At 38.1% G+C, this 20,323-nt stretch overlaps 1 protein-coding gene across 3 annotated transcripts in view; it reads right to left on the bottom strand.

Moving 5' to 3' along the window:
* The window catches only part of LOC143885111 (ubiquitin C-terminal hydrolase 12-like), a 57,782-nt gene extending 39,036 nt beyond the window's left edge, over nt 1-18,746 (bottom strand). For 2 of the 3 annotated variants that reach the window (XM_077389105.1, XM_077389107.1), the window contains exons 1-11: nt 18,594-18,746; nt 18,221-18,284; nt 17,623-17,773; nt 15,094-15,251; nt 13,123-13,388; nt 12,818-13,036; nt 12,625-12,733; nt 12,407-12,522; nt 11,910-12,008; nt 6,557-6,666; nt 857-931 (exon numbers count right to left, since the gene is read on the bottom strand). In XM_077389105.1, the coding sequence (XP_077245220.1) occupies nt 857-931; nt 6,557-6,666; nt 11,910-12,008; nt 12,407-12,522; nt 12,625-12,733; nt 12,818-13,036; nt 13,123-13,388; nt 15,094-15,251; nt 17,623-17,773; nt 18,221-18,284; nt 18,594-18,623 (1,397 nt within the window). In that variant the 5' untranslated portion in view covers nt 18,624-18,746. The remainder of the gene's footprint in view (nt 1-856; nt 932-6,556; nt 6,667-11,909; nt 12,009-12,406; nt 12,523-12,624; nt 12,734-12,817; nt 13,037-13,122; nt 13,389-15,093; nt 15,252-17,622; nt 17,774-18,220; nt 18,285-18,593) is intronic. The other variant, XM_077389106.1, reaches the window with a different exon arrangement.
* Nucleotides 18,747-20,323: the final 1,577 nt, after the last annotated feature.

The following is a 20,323-nucleotide window of genomic DNA, read 5'->3' as shown; positions in this document are numbered from 1 at the left end:
CGAGTGCCTATTCTTGATTCCAATCATAAGGTTAAAGCTAGGTGGATTTCTGTTCACTTTGACTATCACTTCATTCTCAAGGGTTAAGATTACCATTTTGAAAATAGTTAGCAGATATGGTCCATTGATTTTGCTGGAAATATATGGGTGTTTCGAATTCTTTTCTAAAGTTACTAATCATCCCGCGACAGTAAAAATTCCAATCTGATTTCAGGTTTTCCACAAACTGTGGATTCCATCTAGTTCACTTTTCCCCGTGTGGTTTTTCCTACAAAAGTAAAAATTCCAATCTGATTTCAGATTTGCCACAAAATGTTTGGATTCCATCTAGTGCAGTTTTCCCCGTGTGGTTTTTCCACCAAATTTTTTTTTTTTTTTTGAATGGTTTTTTCCTACAAATTTTCTGTCTACAGTTTCGAAAACTCCTTCCAGTAGCTCCATCCTATATCACATGCACAAGCGACGCAGAATAAACTTCTGAAATCAGACAGTAATTCAACCAGTCAATAATGTCAGGGTGAAAAGAACACAATTTGCAATAACAAGAACTCAAAAGTAAATGGCATCTGTGAGAACACATGAAATTACTAGCTAAGTACAACAGTAATGGTTGTTGACATAGCATGCATACCAAAAACAAAAGGGGGCGGGGGGGAAAGAAAAAAAAATGTGAGAACAATTCAGTAATCAGATGGATTGTCCATGCAGCTTCTCATGAGATGAATTTAGAGATTACAATTAGTTACGATAGCCTGCATAAATGCTCCGAGAAGCCTTAAGGACCAATTGATAGCAGCAGAATAAGTTCTTTAAAGGAAGCCCACGAGCATTTGTACTCGATATAAAAATCACATACCACAGATCAGACATGGTCGGCCTGATAAAAGCATAATAATGCCCACCATGCACCCCACCACTGTGAACAAGAACACTGCATACAAAGTAGAACAAACGGCTAGAAATCATTATGTCTATCCAAGAGTCAATTTATATAATTGAAAAAAAATCGTGTAGCAACCCTATAAAGCGCAATGTGGTGCATGTATTACGTATAAATATTTATATAAATTACATGTGAAATTTTATATTGGCTAAATTATCATACATGTGCGACTATGCACGTCACTAGATGTGCGATGCTTTTAAACCACGCACGACTGTGCTTGTCACTAGATGTTCGAAGTTTTAAACCATTATGAATGGTTGTCTTGCTTATGCAATGATTTCTAATTGAGTATTTGTGTGTATTCTAGCATTTCCTGAAGTTTCATCTTTAAATTCTATAATTTGCATAAACTTTCAAAAAAAATTATATCATTTGCATAATAATATATTGTGTTGACTGTTTGAATAATTAACAACATTATTTATAGTTTTATCATCCTCGAACAAAAACACAAACATCAGAGAGAGAGAGAGAGAGAGAGAGAGAGAGAGAGAGAGAGAGCGATCTCCCTCACAAGGTGTTTCCTTGCAGTCCTTTGCCTTCTCCATTGTAATCAATCAACCATAAAGCACAAAACGTTTGATTGATCAATCCTCCAAAGATTTTTATTTTTTATTTTTATTTTTTTGAATGGCATCAATCCTCCAAAGCTTATATTGTTGGAAACTCAAATCCATGAGATTTCATTGTCCACATCCTCAGCCTCCACATCCAAGGTCGTTGCTTCCTCCTCCGCCATCATTGCAACCAGCTCCGCCGCTTGTCACTAGATGTTAGAAGTTTTAAACCATTATGAATGGTTGTCTTGCTTATGCGATGGTTTCTAAGTGAGTATTTGTGTGTATTCTAGCATTTCCTGAAGTTTCATCTTTAAATTCTATAATTTGCATAAAATTTCAAAAAACAAAAAAAAAAATTATATAATTTGCATAATAATATAAATAGTATTGTGTTGACTGTTTGAATAATTAACAACATTATTTATAGTTTTATCATCCTCGAACAAAAACACAAACATCAGAGAGAGAGAGAGAGAGAGAGAGAGCGCGATCTCCCTCAGAACAAGGTGTTTCCTTGCAGTCCTTTGGCTTCTCCAGTGTAATCAATCAACCATAAAGCACAAAACGTTTGATTGATCAATCCTGCAAAGATTTTTATTTTTATGAATGGCATCTATCCTCCAAAGCTTATATTGTTGAAAACTCAAATCCATGAGATTTCATTGTCCACATCCTCTGTCTCCACATCCAAGGTTGTTGCTTCCTCCTCCGTCATCATTGCAACCAGCTCCGCCAGCCGCCGCAGTCGCCGCCAACCAGCCCACCTCACCTTCTCCGACAAGCAGCGGCACTAGAACCGTACCTCTATCCCTTACCATGGCCTTGATGCCTTCATAGTCAGATCCTTATGTGTCTGTATCTTATCCACAGAACCAAACCAAGACGTGCTCATTTGTCGTTTGCTTGTGAGGTTTGAGGAGAACGAGAAGGGATGTTTCCTTCCAATATACAACCACGATCATCCATATTGATTGTATCAAAATGGGGTTCCAATTCCACTCTAACTACCGAATCTAAAGGGCCACCATGAATCGAAAATCCCATTGACCCTTGATTCCATATCCAATCAAAATCAATGTTTCGAATGAACGAGTGGCAGGATCTAAAGTGACAACGCGTATCAGGTTCTGCTCATTAGGTTGGCATGCCAAAGAAACTTGGGGTCTTCTTCCAAGAAGAAGTTGTTTCGTTTGTTGGGATGGGCATGTGACGTAGTTGAGAAGCAAAATTCTGACAAGAAAAACTCGAAATGTTTCCATTTCCATCTCGACTGAAACGCATATCAAAATCAAAATTGAAAGTATATTAGTACTATATATACCAGTAGGTGCTACATAATTATGTTTATATGAATTGTATGTGAAATGTAGCGTATGTATTATGTATAAATATTTATATTAATTACTGTTTGTTTTTCTTCTTCTTTTTGGTTTTTTGTTTATTCTGTTCCATGTAGAGACCATCTCGGTCGCCGGGTTCTCCCTTCTTCACCTAATAATATTCTTAACATTAGCATTCAAAAAAAATATTTATATTAATTAAATGCGAAATGTGATAAAAAAATGAATTATCAGGCATATGCGACAGCGCATGTCACTTTGTGTTTGATGTTTTTAAATCATTCTAGGTGATTTTTTGCTGATACGAGGGTTTTTTTAGTGTGAATGTGTGCTTATTCTAGCACTTCCTGAAGTTTCATCTTAAATGTTCGTCATTTGCATATAAGTTTTCATATGTTTCAGGGCTTTTATAGGACTTTCATCCAAAATTAACATGTTTCCGTTTCCATCTCCATCATGATCAAAACACATACTGAAACTGAAATTGAAAACCTTGACTAGCATGCCCTGTCTAGAGATACAATGCATCTATAAGGGAAGCATATATATATATATATATGAGGAAACTGTTGGTGCGCTTAAGCTCACCAAACTTATGGTGAGCTTAAGCGCCCAATCACATGTCTCTGTCCATTTTTGTCCTCCACAAATGGAGGGGTTAGGATGATCCTATGGAGCTGATTTTTGGTAAACCCCCTATCTATGATAAGGCCTTGCAAATGAATGGTTTGGATCACCACAAAACATGTGGGACCCATGTGATTGGGGAGCTTAAGCACACCATAAGTTTGGTGCGCTTAAGCTCACCAACAGTTTCCTCTATATATATATATATATATATATATATATATATATATATATATATATATATATATATATATGAGAAAAGTGTTTCTAAGCACGTGCTTAGGGAGCTCCCTATGCACAAGTGGCTTAAAAAGCCACCGATTGGTCGCTTTTTGTGGACCCGCCATACGAACAAATTGGTGGCTTTTTAAGCCACTTGTGCTTAGGGAGCTCCCTAAGCATGTGCTTAAAAACACTTCTCTCTCTCTCTCTCTCTCTCTCTCTCTCTCTCTCTCTCTCTCTCTCTCTCTCTATATATATATATATATATATATATATATACACACACACTAGTAAAAAACCCCGTGCGATGCACGGGCCGACAAAGAACTGTACAAACCACATCATAGGTTGATCGAAACCGTCCATGTGATTGAACACAACATCAATAGGTTTGTGCCCTTAAAATCATTTCCATAGGCTGATCCTAGCCCTCCAATCTATAGAGGTTTCCATAATATGTTGTTCCTCCTAAGGTGCCCGGAATTCGTAAATATTTTTAAAGGTGTCCAGAATTCGTAATATCCTCAAAAAATTTATTAGTAAAAGTAGTTTTTTCTGTAATTGTCATATAATACAGGTACCCATTTCGGTACTTTTTCCCGTAATTGTGCGATTTTCAAGCACTCTGTCAGTAATGTTCCTCCAAAACTTTAGTACCTAATGATTATTATTGGTAGCTTCTTTCGGTACTTATTATTGCTAGCGACATTTCAAGAAATAGTATTTCCGTGCAGTTTTCACTACGTCTAATAAGACAAATCTCTGTACACATACAATTGCAAAGGATGGGGGAGACGTAGCCTTTGGAGAAGGTGGCTAGCAAATAATGATTCAAAATTACAGTTGACGTGTTAATACCACCGCTTTTTCAAATAATTCCAAAAATTCAAACCTTTTCTCTTCTGCTATATACCCAATCCGTAATTTTACAAAGAAAAAACGTCACTATGTTGGCTTTGACCACTTTTTTTTATTAAAAAAGCATAAAGGAGGGGGGTAGGATTGAAATTATGTGGCTTTAATGGGTGCCTTTGTTAAAAAGCATAAAGGAGGGGGTAGGATTGAAAATATATGGGTTGAATTGGTACCTTTATTAAAAAAAGTCAAAAAAAGTGATGCGTAATCCTATTAGAATTCTGGGAGAAATTCAAATAATTCTCTCCTTTTCTCTTCTGCTATATATATATATATATATATATATATATATATATGAGGAAAGTGAAGCTACACCACCGGTGTAGCTAACTTAGCTACACCGCCGGCTTAAAATACAATGGGCCCACATTGTTTTGGTGATCCAAAGAATTCATTTGATTGGCCCTCACATAGATAGGGTGTCCACAAAAAATCAGCTCCATAGGATCATCCCAACCCTACGATTTGTGGAGGCAAAAATGAACGTGTAAAAACCTTCACAAATTTGTCCATTTTTGCCTCAACAGTTTGAAGGGTTGGGATGATCCTATGGAGCTGATTTTTGGTAGACACCCTATCTGTGTGAGGGCCAATCAAATGAATTCTTTGGATCACCAAAACAATGTGGGCCCATTGTATTTTAAGCCGGCGGTGTAGCTAAGTTAGCTACACCGGTTGTGTAGCTTCACTTTCCTCTATATATATTTATATATATATATATATATATATATATGAGAGAGAACGGTTCCTACACACATGTGTAGACAAGTTATCCACACACTAGCTTAAAATACAGTGGGGGCCACATTATTTGGGTGATCCAAACCATTCATTTTTAAGGCCCTCTCATAGATAGGGTGCCCCTACACATTTTCTATATATATATATATATATATGAGAAAACGGTTCCTAAACATATGTGTAGAGAGTTCTCTACACACTAGCTTAAAATATAGTGGGGGCCCACATTGTTTGGGTGATCCAAGCCATCCATTTTAAAGGCCCTCACATAGATAGGGTGTCTACAAAAAATCAGATCCATAGGATCATCCCAACCCTACAATTTGTGGAGGTAAAATGGATGTCTTTAAACCTTTACAAATTAGTCCATTTTTTGCCTCCACAGTTCGAATGGTTAGGATGATCCTATGGATCTGATTTTTTGTGGACACCCTATCTATGTGAAGGCCTTCAAAATGAATGGTTTGGATCACCCAAATAATGTGGCCCCCACTGTATTTTAAGCTAGTGTGTAGATAAGTTATCTACACATATGTGTAGGAACCGTTTTCTCTATATATATATATATATACTTACTAAAAATGTAGTTATATTCATTCCAGGTGAACGTGTAGGGGCAGGCGTTGAGCCTTATCATGACCCGTGCATGCACATCCAATGTGACATGTGTCTAGTTGCAGCCTAGGACACACTTTACATCTCCTTCACATCCGAGCGCAAAAGGCCCTAGCATCACCCATGAAGAAGAGGAGAGTCGTTGCTCAGAGAACCTCACGTCTTAGGTAATTTGGTGATACAACTCATTGGGTCGACAGACATTATTAGAACCCACTTCAGGAGCTCTAATAGACTTAATCACTTTCTTTCAGAAATATTACTCTTTCATTTCATTCTCCACATGAATCCTAAGGGTCATCAAGGGGGACTTCAAAATAGTAATTTTATTTCAACTAACTGTTTTGACCATGGAATATTATAATCGGCTAAGTCTTTAAGACACTGCTTGAACTTAAGTATTCTCTGAATATTTTAAATGTTTTTTTTAAATGAAAAAGTTTAAAACGATTAAAGAGAAAAAGTTTCCTAGCCAACCCATCTAACACCAATCAAAAGAAAAGTTTGTTTGTTGAGTAAAATCTCAGCAACCAATTCGACTGCTAATGTAATCAATGACCAATTGTAACGGGAAGTAACAGTGCTCCTACCTGTGAAGTGTATAAAGGTTGCGAACCCTTGTGTCTGCTTCTGGAGAAAGATATTTGTGATCATCTCTATCAAGGTCAAGTTGCAATGGGAACTCATAACGGTCATTTATCTGCACAAAGAAAAACACATAGTAATCAACGCATAATTTTCAATGGCCAAAAAGTAAATTACATATGAGAAGGCATGCTTCAAGACCCAATTTCCACAGTGTTTCCCTGTAAAGCAAGTAATATGTGAAGTAGCGCAGCTAATACTAACTCCATCAAACTACAACTAGAGATCACAACATTTACAGAAAGAACAATGGTAAATCTTTTGCAATATTGCAATAGTAATGAAGAAGACTCACTTACATAGTTTTACCTTTCAATGGCATTGGGCCCTACAATTCTATATAGAATTAAGCAAATTAACATCATAAAAGCAAGATACATCCTTTGATATAAAGCAATCTGCAAAATCAATATTCCGCTAAGCAGTAATCACAACCGTAAAAAAAAAAAGTAGGAGCCCTTTCACATATTAATGCTTTCGCTATTTGGTTCGCATGTTTAGACATCCATTAATGCAGCAAAGTTCTATGACAAGTTCTGAAAACCAATCACTAGTTGCGGCATAAGAAGCGGTCACTTAGCATCTTAGTTACAGATTCCATAACGGAAACCCTCCATACCGTTTCGCCCCGTTTGTCCGAAACAGAGCATTTTGCCCTGTTTCGGCCGAAACACATCCTTTTTACCTTTTTTCTCCTCTTCATCTTGCCTCTTATTAGTTCTATTCTTCTTGCCTTTTCTTAAAATTTGGTATTTACATGCAAAGTCATTTTTTTTTTGAATGATTCCAATTTCATTCAATGAGAAAGGGAGGACTGAGATAGTCCCCCGGGAGATACAACAAGAAACAACCAAAACAAGTGGAGAAATACAATAAGAGAGAAATCGGTATCAAAGTCAAACATCTCCAGCCCAGAACTTCCCACGCCATCTCTCTCAAGCCTATCTGCTACACTATTAGTAGATCTTCTAATATGCTTAAGATAATAGACGACCTAAGCACCCAATCTAAAATCTCATCAAAAAGGTGTGCAAATCTCCATGGGGGGGACGACCGAACCACAAAGCCACCGAATGACATTCTTAGAGTCTCTCTGCAGAACAACCTTATCCAAAACTAATTTGATCAAGCATTTTAAGCCCTGGAAGACTGCTCTAGCCTCCGTCTCACGAGCGTCAGCAGTCCCAATAGGACCAAAAAAGGCCCAAATGACGAAACCCTCTGAATCTCTAAGAACGCCTCCTCCTGCAAGGCCAGGATTACCCAAGCTTGAGCCATCAAAATTAAGCTTAAGAAACCCACACGGAGGAGCCTCCCAGTCTTGAACTATCAGAGAATGCCTTTCCACGCTGAAGCATATCTCCTTCCACCCTCCCAAAAGGTCAAAAGCCGAAACAAATCGCAAGGAAGGGAGAATTCTCACCCAGGCTATAGACAAGGCAATTAATTTAATAAATAAGAAATACGGGGATTTAGCCCTAACATCAAACGCTCTAGAATTTCTCCCCTTACAAATTCCATAGTGGCTGGAAAGCAAATGTTCCAAAGCAGCTTTCCTTATTACTTCCAAGGAACCACCTCCCAGCTAATTAGGAGATCAGAAAGATTGGATGGGAACACCCAAGCAATGCCAAACCTAAATAAAATCCTGCTCAATACCTCCGAGGCTACTTTGCAGGGAAGCAAAAGATGGTCAATCGATTCCCCAACTTCCAAGCATAACAAGCAATGATCCACAAGCCACATCCCTCATTTTTGGAGGAAATCAATTGTTTGTATCCTACCTTGGCAAGCAGCCCAGCTGAAAATTTGAACACGGGGAAACTTGAATCCTCCACACTTTCGCTGCAAACTACAATATAAGGCCCAGAAACAGACACAAGGTGGAAATATAATGACTTGATGGATAACACCCCAGAGGAGTCCAAATCCATATCCTTTTGACGACCCCAGATAGTTTAATATAGTAGCTCTCTAGTATCTCCAAAAGGCCGGACACCATCTCTAGTTCCCAATTAAAGAAATTTCTCCATAAGGCTGGATTCCAAACCACTCTTAACCCCAATCCTCTCAAAACAGTCTTTAACTAAGGCCTCTTTATGTGCCACTACTTCAAACAAGCCAGGGAAGATGATTTTAACGGTAAAGAGGAACATCAGGCATCGCTCCAAAAAACTGATTTGATCACCTGAATAAACCCTGAATCTAGTGCCTTGGTTAAGCCGATGGCTAATGCACATCACATCACGATAGACCATAACCCCTTGCTTCCTGAAACAGTCCACAAATTCCCAATGCCCTACTTTAGATCCATATTTGCTCTCTATCCCCTTGACCCAGAGTTGGGTTTGCTCCTACGCAAATCTCCACGGCCATTTGCCACAAGCGCATAATTAACCTCTCTTACATGCAAAGTCATTTAAGTAAATGTTTTTAACCGGGGAATACCCTTGTTAAAGACATTTACTTAATGTCCATTTACTTAATATTTACATGTAAATAGGGGAATACCCCCCATTTGGATTTATTAAATATAATTTTAAGACCCAATTCTAAAAGGAATAAAAAGTCAACTTTCTAGCTCTAATACAAAATTTGACCTTTTGAACATTTCGGGCCGGGTCAGAATAATAACTTCCAAACAATGGGGTATTTTTCCAATTTTAAAATTCATAAATTCTATCATGTCCAAACATTATTAAATCCCAAAAGTTTGGTAAAAAATCTCATAAATTCATTTCTAAAAAAATTTCATCTAAGCAGGTTAACACAGGCATTTCAGGTGCCATTGATTTTCCTTTAAGTAAATGTTGGATTGTTACAACCTTGATGTTATGATGGATTAGATTGCATAGGATAACCCTATTTTTTTATTTTTTTTTGAATAGTACATAGGAGGAGGGTTGGCGTCAGGTTGGCAGCCGGCCGTAAACCTTGTCACTCTTCTATGAAATGAATCCTATAGAAAATCACCTTCCTCATGAAATGTTTCTAAAGGATTCATTTAGCCGACCCCAACTAGTTTGGGACAAAGGCTTTGTTGAGTTGAGTTGAGTTGAGTTGAGTTGACATAACAATTTTAGCAATTTTAGCAATTTTTAGCACTTTTGCAATTTTTTATTTTAGCAAAACGAAACGCCAACCATGTTCCAATTTTAGCAAATTTTTTTTTTTTTGGAATTTAAAACAAAAAAAAAAATTAACTATTAAAAAAATTATCCGGTTGTAGCATCTTTTCAAAACGAAACGCCGAAACAATCCGTTTCACTAATCAAAACGAAACGGCGAACGAAGCGGAATCGATAACTATGCTTACCATACGAATCTTGCTAACTATACAAGACTTGCAATATAAAAAAAAGGCAGCCCAGTGCGCGAGGCTCCCGCCATTGCGGGGTCTGGCGAGGGCTACCTGACTTGCAATATTCTCCACTAATTTCACAGCACTCGCAAAATTGTGTGGTTTCAAGAAACTAACAAATCATGCCTCAAGTGAGGCATTTGTAACCAGAAACTTTCAATTTCATCTAGTTCATGGAAAAAAATGGAAAAACATACTTTCCCAAGAGAGATAAAAGATATCGGGAAGATACAATAAATGGAGAAAATGTATTAGTAAATAAGCACAACAAAAACCGAATGTCAGAAGAACAATAAAGCTGAGCTTGGCAAAAGCTGTTGTTTATGCCTAACCGCCAACAGATCACCCAGGACATAGGCTTCACAATGAATATATATGATTTGTAACTTGTAAGAAGCCAACAAACTCAAAAATATCAAAACACTTATCAAAAATCTAGAGCTGCACACCAAGGACGATGCTCTCATATTGGACAAGCTCCTCCGCAAAATAGCATATGCAATTTATCGCGCAAGGGATAACCGTATTTGGTGTTTATCTATATCCGGATTAACGTCACGAGAAATCAAACAAGACATATTTCCTGCTGCAATGTGTGGATGTATTCCATAATAATCATGAAGGAAAAAGTGCCAATTCAATTTGAATGAATGAAAATGGTGTAACTGCATGGATAAGGATTATAAATTGCCCCACTTTCATCCGTTAAAAACATTTAATTACTTGGAAAGTCTGTTTTAAATGGTCAAGAATCAAGAAGCAAATAGTTAATGAACAAGGTTTGCATATTGCAAGTGTTCATTTCAGAACTAAGGTGTGATATCATTGAATTGAATTTAAAAAGACTAACAATCATACACGTATGTCTGCTCTCCCAAAAGTTACAAAGTCAAGTAATCTAAATAATCACGAAGTTGTGCCACCACACACATAAGGCGAAGCAACATAGAAAGATTTAGGATAACAACATAATATTTTTTTCAACCATGTCAGATTATTTCATCCTTTAGAAATATATTCACATCTGGATACATTTATACAACACTTCCACTCCCAATGGAGCAATAGAGAATCAAATGGATTCCAATTTACTAGGTCGGTTGATTCGTAATCATACATTAGCACCAAATGAGAATTAAAAATGCATCCCTCATGTTGTCTTCCCATACTTCTTGGGTGATTCTGCATCTATACTATTCTATCTATCCTAATAATCAAGAACCAAGGCAAAGATGATTATATGCACAAGCAGCATAATATATGCTCTAAACATAATAAGCAAATACAAAGTTTAGGGCAAGAGATGCATCAATTACAGATAAGATGCAGAGACTACTTAAATACCAAAATATCTAAGTAAAAATTAAAAAATGTACTCTCCATGTGGTTTCCCCCTTCCTTCTTGGACAGTTCTGCATCTATCTACTCTATATATACTAATGTGTAAGTCTAATAGATGATTAGCATTAATCAGCAAAACAAAGCAAGAGAAGGGCAATGCTCATATACTACTCACTCAGCCCATCAACATTAATACATGAGTAACACACGATTACCATTCATCAAAGAGAAGCACGAATAGGATGGCCAATGTGCAAACAGCATAATAGGTGCTCTAATCATGGATTTAAATTTCGGCAGAAATACTGAAATTTCGGATTCGATTGGGACCGAAATCACCCAAACCCGAAATTTCGGCCAGAGTACCAAATTTCAGCCGAAATTTCGGAAAGATGTGATTTTTTTTAAGTTTGTTTACAAAATTTAGGTACAATAATTTATTTTTTACGGAATTTCGGCTGAAATTTTGGTTTCGGCTACGTTCGAGACCGAAACCGAAATTTAAATCAATAGATCCAATTGATAAAGCATATCAAAGTGTAAAAGAGAAGATGCATCAATTACACATAAAATGCAAGAGCTGTTTAAATACCAACCTTTACCATTGTGTCCCGCATGAAATCATACTCAAATCTCTTTAGCTGAAGTTGCAGGACTGGGGGGAAGTCGATGAACAAGACACCCTTCTTCGCATCCTGAAATGGTCACAAATTACAGTGTTATCTTCAAGGAAGGACTTCAAACAATATCCATTACGAAAAATAGAAAACATCCAATCACTGAATTCCAGCATAGCATGGGGGAAAAACAACAGCATTCAGGCTTTATAAATTCTCTTAGAAAATTAAGATAAATATTAAATAAATGTATGCTCAGTTACTCAGATTGCCGCTCAACCTAATAGACTCCACTAAAAATTCTTACGAAAGTCAAAACACGTTAAAAGACTCCTGCCAAAACCCAAAAACTCCCCAAGCCAATATGAACCTTGATGCCTGAATTCGACAGGTTCAGCCTATAGGTGATCCTCACCTATGTTCTCCTGATTTTGCATAATATATCCTCGAATCATCTGGAACAGGAAGCAACTCACCTGTAACCCATGTTGTTCTGCATGATACTTGTTATCACCTTCAAGACGTTCGACTTCCACATACTTGTCAAAAGAAGCATAAACATCTCGACAGCCTTTAACATCAAGTTGAAGGTCTGTAAAGCACATAAATATAGCAAAATACTTCTCTCAGAGGAGCTTAATTTTATAATGCACTCCTCACTTGGAGAAATAAATCTTGAAGCAAAAATAAATACCATAAAATGACTCCTTTCTTGTGGATTTGTAGTCTACATTGATGCACTCGATGTAGTTCATATGGTGCCCTTCAAATAATTGCTGAATTGTACCTTCCACAACAGTCCCCTGAACAAATATAATCAGATATTAGAATTATTATAATCTAAAGGCAAGACAGACCAGTAGAATTCTCACTCTGTAACACCCTACCTTCATTTTGTCTTCCAACTTTTCACAAAGAACCCTATTCAGTTCTTGCACGTCATGTTGCATGAAAGAATCATATGTGTCCCATCCAAATGACTTTGTCAACTCTTTTGTAGCAACACTATTGTCGCTATACTGAAGCTTATAGAACAAGCTCTGCAGAGCTAGAGGAATACTTCCAGATGGCAAATCATTCTCAGTGGTGGGCATATGATACACAGCCTGCAATACATGAATCATTGCACTTCAAAGTGTGATCAGATAAAATTACAATTAACTACAATAAGAATTTTTAGCTGGACGCAAACCTTTCTAAAGTAAGGGATATGGTACAAAGTCTGAAGAAGAGAGTTCATGTAACAGGTAGCTCCTTGGTTCTTAAGACCGACACAACCTGTTTCTTTTTTCGAGTCGTATGTCCAGTAGTCGACGATTCTACGGACAGCAACATCGGCTTCAATTATACATGTATCATTCACAAGATAGCCTTTAGCAGGGTCGTAGAGTTCGCTGAGAGGCATGAACGATGTGAAACCCCAATCACTTTCCCGCACATTGAACTGGTGCTGAGTGTCTGCATAATGGAAAGAGTTAGAACCACAACCATATTAATGAGTGCGTCCAATATTCAATCTCCAACGATTTGAGTGTCATTAAAAAAATGATTTGGGTAAGCAATGTTTATTGTAAATAAAGATCAATTCCTGCCACCCGCATAAACAAAAACAATAGGATAAACAACCCCCCACCCCCCCCCACATGCAAATAGAATTACAAGCTATGATTTGGCCGACACTTGAAATTATTGCTGACTGACGTGTCCGACACGACACATGTTGACACTCCTTTGGACACTTTTACTTGTATTGCTGGAAGTGTTAGACTTAATGTGGTGTGTGGACATGTTTTTGTACCATGTCAAGTGTGACATTCTGTTTTTTATTGAATATTGTGTTTACCTCATTTAGAGAACTCATATCCATGTCAAAACTGGACACACGAATCCATATCCACAAATCATTATTACATATAGTTTCTATTTTAGCCGTGTCCCCGTTTCTAAAGTTTGGGGGTTTGCCGTGTCCGTGTCGACACGCGACACCCGTGCCCATGCCCGTGTCCACAAGTATCTAATGATAGATCATGTAAAGAAGTTGAATTTTGACGGTTCAAGTATAGGGAATCCTGGGCCGTCTGGCATAGGAGGCCTTTTGAGAAATGTCGCGCCGGGGGGGAAGTGATTTGGGCATTTAGAGGACCGATTGGGGTGGCAGACGCAAACGAAGCGGAAGTAAGAGCTGTGTACCATGGAATAAAGCTTCTTGAGAATGTGGATCTCAATAACGTGGTTGTAGAAGGGGATTCCCTTAATGTCATTAGATGGCTAAGAGGCTCCAAAAAGGTACCGTAGAGGTTTGCCTCCTTATTTGACGAAATTCAGGATAGAATGAGTGTTGCATCCATGTCTTGCTGCCATGTGAGGCGCGCTCAGCAAACAGTGAGGCGGAGAGATTAGCTAGAGAGGGGGTGATGAAAGGAAGTCTTGAGTTATTCGATCCCCATCCCCCCCCCCCCCCCCCCCCCCCCCCCAGCCATTGGATTGATGTATTTTTATTTTATTTATTTTCTTTCGTTTTGCTCTGTATTGTCAGGGTCCTTCTCGGCCCCTGTTCTCCTTTAATGAAATTTATTTTCCATTCAAAAAAAAATCATGTAAAGAAGTTGTAATTCAATAAATGATATTTCATCATAAAACTAAAGGTCGCTCAAAGTAGAAGAAGATTTTGCAACTGAAATTCTCCCCAACTAACAGATGAGGAAAATTTTATACTGATATAACATCATAAAACTATACGTCGCTCGAAGTAGAACGAGATTTTTCAACTGAAATTCTCCCCAAGTATCTGATGAAGAAAGAGAAAGAAGACATGGAGAGAGGGTTACAAGAAGAATCAACGGAGAGGGCATATAGAAAAGTTATAATTAAATAAATAAAATAAGGATTTGATAGGGACCACCGCAGAAGGCATTTCACGCCTTGGCTGTTGCATGTGAGAGCAGCCACCTCAGATGAAATATGAGCCTGTGTGGCTGCTCTCACATGCAACATCCCAAGCACGAAATGCCTTCTGCGATGGTCCCTAGCAAATCCCAATGATATAACATCATAAAACTACAGGTCACTGAAAGTAGAACTAGATTTTGCAACTGAAATTCTCCCCAATTATCTTATTAATAAACAAAAGAAAGAGATCATGGGGAGAGGGCTGAGAATATACCTTTTCTAACGGTATATTTATTGTGGATTTGATTCACCACAGCTAAGCTGAACTGTGCGTATCTACTCCACCCGTATGGTAAACTCGATGAGTCAGCAACATCTAAGTACATCGACAAATGGTCCACATTGTTTCCCTTTGGAAAAATCAGCACCCGCCTGCCCCAAGCAATGCAAGGATTAGTAATTAAGTGAATCTAGCAAATCAAACCTAATTAATCATGAAAACAAAAATCAGCACCCGCCTGCCCCAATCAATGCTAATATTAGTGAAGTAATTAAGCAAATCTAGCAAATCAAACCTAACTAGTCACGAAAACAAAAATCAGCACCAGCCGACCCCAATCAATGCTAAGATTAGTAAAGTAATTAAGCAAATCTAGCAAATCAAACCTAATTTAGTCACGAAAACAAAAATAGCACCTGCCGGCCCCAATCAATGCTAAGATTAGTAGAGTAATTAAGCAAATCTAGCAAATCAAACCTAATTTAGTCACAAAAACAAAAATCAGGCGCAGCACCCCCCTGCCCCAAGCAATGCGAAGATTAATAATTAAGCAAATCTAGAAAATCAAACCTAACTAGTCACGAAAACAAAAATCAGCACCCGCTTGCCCCAAGAAATGCAAGGATTAATAATTAAGCAAATCTAGCAAATCAAACCAAATTAGTCACAGAGACAAAAATCAGGCACAGCACCCGCCTGCCCCGAGCAATGTAAAGATTAGTAATTAAGCAAATCAAACCTAATTAGACAGAAAAAACAAAAGGAAGAACACGCCTGCCCCAACAATGCAAGGATTAGTAATTAAGCGAATCTAGCAAATCAAACCTAATTAATCATGAAAATAAAAATCAGCATCTGCCTGCCCAAAGCAATGCTAAGATTAGTAAAGTAATTAAGCAAATCTTGCAAATCAAACCTAATTAGTCACGAAAACAAAAATCAGCACCAACAGGCCCCAATCAATGCCAAGATTAGTAAAGTAATTAAGCAAATCTGGCAAATCAAACCTAATTAGCTATGATTTGGCCGACACTTTGAATTTATTGCCGACACACGTGTCAGGGTTATGTACATTCTCATTATGAGAAGGGGTCATTCGTGTCATGTCCGACACGACACCCGTGTCCACATGTGTTGACGCTCCTTTAGACACTTTTAAGTGTACTGCTAGAAGTGTCGGTGAGTTTATATGTATGTATGTGTATGAGTGTGACACTATTTCTAGATTTTTTTTTGAGGTTACCATGTTAGATACCTCATATCCATGTCATAACTCGGCGCACGAATCCATGTCCACAAATCATGATTATATCTACTTCTATGTTGCAGGGATTCTTTGCCACCCTATGCCGAATCCGTGTCGACACATCTCCACATGCGAATAGGACATGGATTCACATGGGACACACCTTGATTCTTGTCTTAGCCATGTCCCGCACGAATCCTGTTTTTTCAGGCGAATCCGATTCATCGTTGTCTCTTTTTTGCACGAATCTTGTTTTTTTTCAGGCGAATTTGATTCATCATTCTCTCCTTTTAAAATGCAAATCCTGTATATTTTCCCTTTAAATGTGTTTGCTTAACTTTTTTGTGTATGAAAGCACCACCCGTACTCTTTTAATAAAAAACCCTAGTGCCTCAACCCTCGAACATCAACCCTCTTCCTCCTTCGACTCTCTTAATACAAATCTCGCAACAAACCTCTACCCTCAATTTTTTCATGAATATATATCCCTATGCATATACATATTTAAATTTTATTTTATTTAAAAATTACTGAATCTGAATCGTACTTTTGGGGGCTTGCCGAATCCAAGACCTCGAATCCGTGTCGGATCCTGACACGTGAATCCGAATCCGTGCAACATAGATGTACTTTCTATTTTAGGTGTGTCCTGTTTCTAAATTTTTGGACTTTGGCATGTCCGACACGGCGACACTCCGTGTCTGTGTCAACACGAGACACTCGTGTCCATGTCCACAAATCATAGCTAATTAGTCACGGAAACAAAAATAGCACCCACCGGCCCCAATCAATGCTAAGATTAGTAAAGTAATTAAGCAAATCTAGCAAATCAAACCTAATTACTCACAAATACAAAAATCAGGCGCAGCACCCGCATGCCCCAAGCAATGCAAAGATTTAGTAATTAATCAAATCTAGCAAATCAAACCTAACTAGTCACGAAAACAAAAATCAGCACCCGCCGGCCCCAAGCAATGATAATTAAGCAAATCTAGCAAATCAAACCAAATTAGTCACAAAGACAAAAATCAGGAACAGCACCCGCCTTCCCCAAGCAATTTAAAGATTAGTAATTAAGCAAATCAAACCTAATTAGACACACCAAAAAACAAAAATCAGCACCTGCCTGCCCCAAGCAATGCAAAGATTAGTAATTAAGCAAATCTAGCAAACCAAACCTAATTAGTCACAGAAAACAAATGCCGCAAAAAGTAAAGAGCAGTGAATCTTCATTCAAAACAAGTAGATATACTTAAAGGGGAAAGAGATCTATATACCATTTAAAACCACCAACCACGAAAACGTCAGAATATTGCTTCTTGGCATTTAACCTGGAAAAGTTCTCGATCGACCATGTGAATCTTGACGATGTAGGATCCTCCACCGGCTGATTCTCCACCGTACTTACAGCTTCTGTCTGAGTCACCACTGAAAAAACAAAATAGAAAGTTCAAAACCCTACGAACGCATTCCATCCAAAGTCAGTACCTCTCTCAGGAAAAACTTCCTTTGGATCAACTTATCCTGCTCTGCATGATATAAGGCTGTCCTAAGATATCATCCTATTTTAAGATCTCTATACGTGCTAACGTTTATATCTATGGTTCCGTTTCTTCTATAACTATTTCTTCCTTCAAATCTATCTAAGGATTGGAGGAAATATTGGTTGTCTATTTGTAAAGAACAAAGTCGCACGATGGTATCAATTATAAGTCATGCGAGTCTCAGTTCAAAACCCTAAGAATGCATTCCAACCCAAAATCAGTACCTATCTCAAAAAAACTTGATTACGATCCAAAACAAGCTCGATTCTCACCACAAAAGGAAATACAAAAGCCCTAGAAATTCAGATTGTAGTAACAGATTCAAGAATACCTTCCATGGGCTGTGGCCCTTCAACTAAATCAGAATGTGGGATGAGCATCTCTTCCTCTTCCTGCTGAAAAACAAAGCATGAAACATAGCTCAGATCCAGCAAAAAGTGTCATGCAATTGAATTGAAACCCTTAAAAAACAAAAAAGGAAAAGGAAAAGAATAAACACTCGCTCTGGATAATGGAATTGGATTTGTTGTGGATTCGGAAAGGTTCGAATCAAAATCCAAAACCGAAACCCTAGAAACTAAAACAGCAAAAGATAGAACAACAAAACCGATTGAATATGAGAGAGAGAGAGAGAGAGAGAGAGAGATGAATAGAAAATTCAGTTTTTAGGTTTAAATAGAGAAATCGAGAAGGAGAATTTATACATCTAATAGAGGAGGAGTCATCAGAGTCATGGATAGATGAACAAATCGAGAGAGAGAGAGAGAGAGAGAGAGAGAGAGAGGCTTTCAATGGGAAATAAAGAAGATTTTTGGAGAGGCGTACGCCTCGTCCCCGCAATGGACCGAGACGCACCCCCGGGGAAAAATAAGACTAAGAAAATGTAAAAACACGAAACCCCTTTTTATTACTTGGGACAGCCACCTCTAGTTCAAATGAGTGGTCATAAATACACTAAACGGGGCAGTCCCAAGTTAAAAACTCAGTAGGGCCTGCATTTTTGGAAAATCCAAACCGTTCATTTTTTTTCGGCCCCAGTTTAATTAGGGAGCGATGATAGATTCGCACCCCAAGCAGGGTAATTCGCACCACTGGAAGGAGGGACGTAGCAGACTTTAACGCTTTTTAAACTGAATTCACGTTACAGGGGCGCGAATTATCCTACGGAGGATGCGAATTTATAATTGCAGGCCTTGCTTCCTAGTTCTCTAATCCTTTGAGATTTAAAATGGATGGTACAGTATAAAAATTTCTACAGATTGGAGGGTTAGGATCAACCTATAGAGATAATTTTGAGGCACAACTGCATATTTACGTCAGTACCCATCAAATGAACGGTTTAGATCATCCAGTAATCTAGGGTGACAGTAAAATTTTCTACAGTTTGGAGGGTTAGGATCAACCTATACAGATAATATTGAGGCACTACATTTTAAGTTAGGACCCAACAAATCAACGGTTTAGATCATCCAGTAATCTAGGGTGACAGGCTCCATTGAGTTTTTTCAGCATGCTTGGATTGGCATGCGGTGCCCCCAAATACGAAACAGTGGGTCCCACCTTTGATTGATCCAAACCGTCCAGTTGATGGGCCTTGTTTTAGATCTCAGACAAAAATCAGACCAATAATCCAATCCTAGTATCTACAGATATACACTTTCTATCAATATTCAAGGACAGAGAAGACATTACACATTACTGGATGTTATTAGGCCTATCAACTGGACGGTTTGGATCCTTTTTATCCATTGATGATCAAATCGAAGATCCGATTGCAAGGCTATCAGATGGATGGTTCGGATCAATCAAAGGTGGGACCACTAAGAGCTGCTTTGGGATATATCAGAGAGCTAGGCATTAGACTCAGATATATCTCTTTGCACTGTATCCTAAGTATGTTGGATTAGGTCCAATTTGGATTCTTCAATTCTCGCTCCTACTGGGTGGAGTACTCGAAATATCTTCCATCCAAACAAAGGTGTTTGGATCACTCAAAGGTGGGACCCACAGTCATAGTGTGGGCGACACTATATTACGTTAAGGTTGGGCCCCACCGAAGCATTCTTGAAACGATACCTTGTCTCCTCTTTCTCAAGCATTAGATTTCTTTTCTATGACTTTGGAATTTCAGGTTCTTAAGGCAATTATATCAATCCTATAAGATTAGATTCTTCACAAATGGTGCACCCTCTTAAAGTACACTGGGGCCCATCTGTTTAAATCGTCTAAACCATTTGTTTATCTGTCCCCACTGCCAATAGGCCATGCCCCAGAAATCTTATCATGGGATGATCCCAACCCTTCGATATATTTGATGTAAAATGGATGACTCGTAAAGTTCAAACAATATAGAAACTCCAAATTGTTCTAAATATGAACTCCTTTACATGGAATTTGATCATAGATATTTACTCGTTTTAACCATCTTTAATAA

This window comes from Tasmannia lanceolata, unplaced genomic scaffold (genome assembly GCF_043159265.1).
Source record: "Tasmannia lanceolata isolate RefF3 unplaced genomic scaffold, GAP_Taslan_0.1 ptg000008l, whole genome shotgun sequence".
In the NCBI taxonomy this organism is placed as follows: Eukaryota; Viridiplantae; Streptophyta; class Magnoliopsida; order Canellales; family Winteraceae; genus Tasmannia; species Tasmannia lanceolata.
Note: the sequence above shows the minus strand (reverse complement) of the source record. Positions and strands in the feature narration are given on the sequence as shown.